Here is a 6,502-nt window from a genome sequence, read left to right as displayed (position 1 = left end):
GGTTTGAGGCAGAACTTTACGCCCCTCCCCGCTGATATATCCTCCCTGGCCTGCTTCTGCCTCTGGCTTCTGGGACCACTCCTCTGTCCCAGCTCCTGCTGTCCCCCTCTGGGCTCAGGAGGTCACAGGCTCTGTCAGCTTCCTGAGGCAAGAGGGCAGCCTTACCTTCACGTGATCAGTTCCTCCTAACCCTCGAACACTGTGTCCCTGGTTTTGGTGGTGCAGCTGGTGCCTGGGCCCTAGACTGGCCAGTTTCCTTCCTCCACCCCAGCAGTGGGGCCACCAGGAGTCACCGATTCCTTAAATGTCTGGCCCCCTGGGGGCAATCTCTCACTCAGGCTCTGCAGCCGCCCTAGCAAGATGGCACACTGCTTTGCAGGGGACGGACGGGGAAGGAAAGTGAGGCTGGAGGAAATGTGGGGGGCCGGGTGGGTGGGAGGCTGGGGAGGGGTCCAGGGGTACATTTCCTGTTCCCTTGTGGCAGAGGTTTTGGTTCTCACTGTTACTGGGTGGGACCTCTCTGAGCTAAGGGGCTCAGAGTAGTATGTGTGTCCATGCTCACATACGCGTGCACACACAGCCCAAGAAGGCTTTGGGAGCAAAGCAACAGGCCTCTGTTTCCCAGGGACTGGAAGCTGGTGGGTTGAGGAGGATCAAGTGGGTCTGTCACTTTGCACAAATCTAGGGGGCATCACTCACGTTGCGTCCTACGTGTGGTGCAGGCACAGCCCAAGTGGCCTCACAGGGCCACCCTGGGGGAGGAGAGGGAAATGTCAGCTCTGCTCCCCCTTCCCGCTCCTACAGCCCACTCCCCCTAATCTGGATAGAAGGGAAGGAGGGCTCCTCCTCCTGTTGGAGGGTGGCTGGCTGGAGAGCATGCCCCATTCTCCGGGACCTCCATCCCAGCTGCTCAAGCCATGCCCTGTCTCTCCTCATTGTCTGTAGCATACGTGCATGCCTGGACCCTGCCCAGCCCAAACCAGGTTCTGGTACCTTTTAAGGACCTGGTGGTTGGTCAGCAGCCCTGCCCTGGGTCCCCTCCTGCCCTGGGGTGACCCCCCACTGCCAGGGGTGGCATGACAGCTACTTTTGCTGCATCCCTGGGGGAGGGGTGAGAATAAAGCAGGAGTGTCTGCGATGGCTCAGGATCTGAGCCCGCGGGTAGAGTCCTGGGGCCCTTGGGTGGGGTGACTCTCAGCCCAGACCTTACAAGGGAAACTGCCAGCTTGCAGCTGCTGCTGGGACCTGCGGGGCCAACAAGGGAGAAGTGGGGTGGCCCACAGGGAGGGGCCTGCGTGTGCCCTGAACGCCCCCCTGCTCCAGCCTTGGCCTCTGGCCCAGGTGTCAGAGCTGGTGGCCTGTTGGCCACTTTGCCTTCCGTCCTACACCTGTCCCTGAGGCTCCCTGTGGCTCCTGGCTGGAGGGGGGCGGTGAGGGTGTGTGACAATCCTGCCAAATGGACTTTGGCTTTCCAAATCTGGACTCGCTCCATACTCCCGATATCCACAGGGGGGTGCTAGGGATCTTGAGGGCCAGGCCCTGTAGGTGTGTGTTGCTCCTGTGCACACTCACGTGTGAACCTGGACGAGGAGGAGGCCCACGCGGACTGGGGTGCAGGGAGGCGGGAAGAGGAGGGGAGAGGAAGTCACACAGACCCAGGAGTCTAGTTTTGCTCCAAATGCTCCTTTTATTGCTCTATTCAATGACCACGAGCAAATTATAAAAAGACACCACATGTCTCTGTCTGCCGTGGAATAAATATTTAAAGTCAGCAATAAAAACACGTGGCTCCAAGAGAACGCATGTTGCCAAAGAGTCATGCACGCCCTGCTGATGGGCTCTCAACACACGCGTGGACACGGGAACACACGCAGAGCTGCACGCGGCCAGACTTCCAGGAGGCTTTTCCCACAGTGACACAGAGACAGTGCCACACAGGCCAGGGGCCGAGTCCCACCCCACCCTCGCGCTCCCCTCTCCCGCCCCCAGCAGGACCCAGGGCCTCTGGGTTCAAGACCCCATAAATCCCCTTCCCCAGTGCCGCACAGGCTGGTCACCACCTCCTGAGGGCATCCGATACCCAGATGCCACTCCAGCTGTGATTGGCCCCCCAACCCAGAGACCTCTCCCCAAGCTGGGATCTCTCCCCGCTCAGGAACCCCCGACAGCCTGATCTCCAGGGCCTCAGGACCCCTCTGCATCCTGGTCCCAATAACCGGAGGCAAAATGCAGCCTGCCTGCTGGAGAAGCGAGGTGGCGCCGGAGGAAGGCGCCTCTGCCTGGGCGACGTCGTCGGGGCTGGAGCTGACTGCCCCTTCCCGGGCTGAGGAGACACAGTGTCCGGTACAGACGGCAGAGATGGACGGACTGACAGCACGCTGCGGTGGGACATTTGGAGTGCGGCCCGGAGACGTTTGGATAAAGTAGCAATGGAACCATCGTTAAAAACCGAGGCCCTGGGCCTGCATGGTGTGGGTCCGGCCCTGGGGCCCCAGGCCTGGCCTGGCACATCCCTCCCCCAACCCCACTCCCCAGCAGGTACAGTAGGAAGAGCTATGTGGGGGGCCAGGGCCAGACCGAGGCTGAGGGAGCAGGGAGGGAGGGAGGGAGCAGACTGAAGAGAAGGAAGCAGGAAGGCAGGGAGCAGCCCGGGCCCTGGGCAGGCCCTGCATGTGGCTGGGGGGCCCAGGCTCACAGGACCTGGGAGGGCAGGGGGGTCACTCTGGGCCCTGGCGGGACAGCTGCTTCTCGTAGAGGCTCATGACGTGGTGCACGAACTGGTACTGCTCGCACGTCTGGATCATGCCGCCCCTGCCCGGCAGAGACGCACAGTGGGGATCGGGGCTTGGGAGACGGGCGGCGGGAGGGTGCCCCTCAACCCACGGAATCCCAAGCTTTTGTGAGGGGCCTTGTGTCTGTGTAGACTGGAGGGGACAGCCCTCGCCAGCCGCTCCCCTCTGCTCCTGGTCCTTCCCAGGTCTGGCATAGATAGCAGGGATGGGGATCACATGTCCTGTCACTCAGGCCCTGTGCTGCTTCCCACAGCTGTTTCTCTTCCCTCCTCATCCAGCCACCACTGTCCGGGTCCAACCCCTCAACCCATCTGTCCTGCCTACTCCTCGTCTGCCAGTCAGTCCACAGCTGGCGTGTCCTCCTACTCCTCGCTCTTGCACGTGTCAGTCTCTCCGTGCCACCCCATGTGCCCCCAACTCCGCCCCTGGGCTGACCTGTCCTGACGGAGCTGGCACGTGGTCTTCAGGATGTCCACCACACCCTCCTGCCGCAGCTGCTGGCAGCAGATGCTGGTGGCAATGAAGCAGCCGGTCCTCCCAATGCCTGCGCTGAGGGCCGAGGGGACGGGCGGGGTGAGGGTGGCGCAGCCCAGAGTGGGGAAGGCTGCCCTGCCCTCGCAGGTGGCCGGGGGGACCCACCTGCAGTGGACGACGATGGGGGCACCGTGGGGCCCCTCCTGCTGGGCTGCCTCCTCCACCTCCCGCACCAGGTGCAGGAGCGGGGGGGCCCGGTCTGGGGTCTTCTGGTCAGGCCAGGACGTGAACCAGTAATGCTTCAGGTCTCGCTCCTCAGTCCCGCTCTGTCCAGGAGACAGAGGCCCACCCCAGACACTCGTGAACTCTCTGAGCCCACAAACCAGCCCAGAGATGGAGATGGGATGGGAGGAGGAAGAACACAGGAGATAGGACACAGGAGTCGGACCTCTGGCCTCTGCTGTCTATACCATATTGCCCAGTGGCACCAGACAGAGGCCCAAAGCCAGCGTGGCAGCAGGGACTCATCAGTGGCGTTGGCAATGGTCTTCACGTGAGTTCTGCCCCAGCAACTCCAGGATCATCCAAGAGAGGCCCAGAGTCCTCTCTCCACTCCTCCTGTCTCCTGGGTCCCTATCTTCATAAACAGCCCAGTCACACCTCAGTCACATGGCCAGAGCCTGGGACCCTTCCTCTCCCCTCCCATGCTTTGCCTGCCCACGCCCGTGCCCACCCCAGCAAGTGTGGTCCTTTCTCTCCTCTCCACGCCCCCTCTCCACCACCACCTCCTCCACCGTCTCTCCACTGGGCGAGACAGCTCCCTCCCCGACTGCCTCCTTGCCACGGTGGTCAGAACGGTCGGTCTGACACATTGCTCTTCTGCTCGGAACCTTCGATGGTGCTCCTTGCTCTGTGAATAAAACTCTCTCTCCTTAGTCTTCACGCCGGCAAATTAGACAGGGGGTGCCCATCTCTTGCCCTGCCTACTGGTAATTGATGCTCCCCCACTCCAAATGGTTTGTAGATAAAACCTCTGCTACAGACACATACATGCACCTGCGTGCACACACACACACACACACACACACAAAGTTATTCTATCTTCTATGCCCTTACTTTTACTTTTTTTCTCTGCCTGGAACATTCTCCCCACTTGTCTGCCCCCTGGTCAACTCTTACTCATCCTTCAAAACCCCATTCAGCATCATCACTTCTAGGAAGCCCTCCCTGAGCACCCTAGATGGCAGACTGCCCTTCTTCCACGTTCTTCCCTACGTCTAGCTCAGTACTTACCATTTTATGAGTGCTCCTTGAAGAGAGAGTCCAGGCTTTGGACAGCTCTGCGTTCCCAGTACCCAACCCAGAACCAGGCCCAGGGCAGGTGCTTGTAAAGGTTTATGGACAGAAGTAAATGGCCCTAAACCCCAAGCTGACCCAGTTCTTCTCTCCCCAGGCCTGTGGCCCTGCCCCTGCCTCACTTCAGCCTCTCCGTCTAGGAAACAGGAGGCTGGCTCCTTGGGCCCCGGGGTGATCTGGCTGTGACAGCTACCACAGCCTCTGCCTCCTACCTCCAGGCCCTTTCTGACCTCCAACAAGACCCAGCTCTTGGAACTGCCCAGGTGGGCACGCCCTTTGGGGGCTGAGTGCTCCCTGACACCCGCCTCGCACCTTTTCCGGTGGGAGGGGCAGCTCAGAGGGACAAGTCTCAGGCCTAGAGCTGGACGCTGTGGCTGCCGCACAGTGGGCCTCCCAGGCTGCTCTGGAACGGGCATCAGCCTCCTGGCGCCCAGCTTGCCTCTTCCCGCCTGTGGGGTCATTACAGTGGCTCTACCTTCCCAAACGTGGGTCTTATCATTTCTCAAGAATGGAAGCTGCTAATCCTCCTGATTCCAAAGGAACAATCTCCTCCATTATGCTGAGCCTGGAAGAAGCACAACTCCAGGGTGGGAGTACGCCTCCCCCCACTCTTCCGGGCTGCTGTGTATTGCTCATATTTTGTACGCTTCCTTTTTATTTTTTTCCTTTTTCTGCAACCACAACCTCCCTGTGCAACCCAAATGCAGCAAGGAGCGCCTGCCCCCTGGCGGACAGATTGGGTACCGCAGACCAGAAGCCCAGCATGCCAGGTGGAGGGATGTTTCTAGGCGTGGTCTCAAAGTCACAAGGGACCTTCAGTCGTGAGGACAGTCCTGGACTTGGGTGCATTTGAAGCAGATCAGGAAGGCATTATGAATGACAGTGTCGCCTGAGAGAGCCCGAGAGCATAAATTACAGCTGAGGTTTGGCCCTGTCTCTGGCCCTCACGTCCAATCACCCCTCCCTCATCCCTGGGAGTGACATAGCCCTTTATTTCCGCTACAGTGGACTCGGGACCCTGTCCTCTGTGGAGCCCCAATCAGGCCCCTTATTGTCCCCTGTCCGCACTGCCCAGCCCCAGGCCTCACCCTGAGGGAGATAAGTCGCAGCCGGTAATCCTCAGTGTGAACGACCTTCCGCACGGTGATCTCGACTCCGTCATACACCACCTGCTCCTCCGGCCAGTACTCGGTGCACTTCTGCAGGGGCCCAGATGATGCTGCCATACACTCCCAGCTCCCCAGCCATGTTCTCCCCAGCGGCCCTCCAGGGCCAGCAGGCAGAGGTACAAACGGGCAACAGTTTGCAGTTAGAGGGCTGGGTTCAAATCTCAGGTTCATAACCTGTAAGTCACTTCTCTTTTCAGAACCTCAGTTTCCTCATTTGGAAAATGGAGTACCCATTTGGAAGGACTTTTAAGGGGGCTCAATGGAATGGGCTATTATGGGTACGAAGTAGCCGGTGTCAGCCCCTGCAGGCTGGGACGCTGCAGAGCATCGTGTTGGAGATCATGGGCACTGCAGGTGAGAGGCTTAGCGTAGGGTGCACGGCAGCAGACGCCTGGTAACAGGACGGGGGTGCCTACCTCGTTCATCTCCTCGATATTGGTGATCATGACAATGATGGGCGTGTGCTCCTGCCACACCATGCGCCAGAAGTCGCCGACCGTGCTGACGATGGGTCCCTGAGTGGCGATGTACACCTTCTCCTCCCCACCATAGCCCTGTGGCCAGCCAAGCCCAGGCTGTCAGGGTCAGACGCAATGCTCCCGGGGCTCAGTCCCCACATCAACTCTTCCCGGGGGCTGGCAGGAGCCGCAGCGGCTTAGGGACAAGCCTGTAGGGTGGATCCCATCGGCTCCGGCCTCCCTTTCAGGCAGA

General features: G+C 60.2%; 1 protein-coding gene across 1 annotated transcript in view; it reads right to left on the bottom strand.

Moving 5' to 3' along the window:
* Positions 1-2,687: 2,687 nt before the first annotated feature.
* PTPN5 (protein tyrosine phosphatase non-receptor type 5) overlaps positions 2,688-6,502 on the bottom strand; it is a 42,240-nt gene continuing 38,425 nt past the window's right edge. Inside the window, exons 11-15 of the mRNA XM_046685498.1 lie at positions 6,208-6,345; positions 5,711-5,821; positions 3,432-3,592; positions 3,228-3,341; positions 2,688-2,811 (exon numbers count right to left, since the gene is read on the bottom strand). Of these exons, the coding sequence (XP_046541454.1) occupies positions 2,718-2,811; positions 3,228-3,341; positions 3,432-3,592; positions 5,711-5,821; positions 6,208-6,345 (618 nt within the window). The 3' untranslated portion in view covers positions 2,688-2,717. The remainder of the gene's footprint in view (positions 2,812-3,227; positions 3,342-3,431; positions 3,593-5,710; positions 5,822-6,207; positions 6,346-6,502) is intronic.

Source organism: Equus quagga, chromosome 14 (genome assembly GCF_021613505.1).
Source record: "Equus quagga isolate Etosha38 chromosome 14, UCLA_HA_Equagga_1.0, whole genome shotgun sequence".
Taxonomy (NCBI): Eukaryota; Metazoa; Chordata; class Mammalia; order Perissodactyla; family Equidae; genus Equus; species Equus quagga.
Note: the sequence above shows the minus strand (reverse complement) of the source record. Positions and strands in the feature narration are given on the sequence as shown.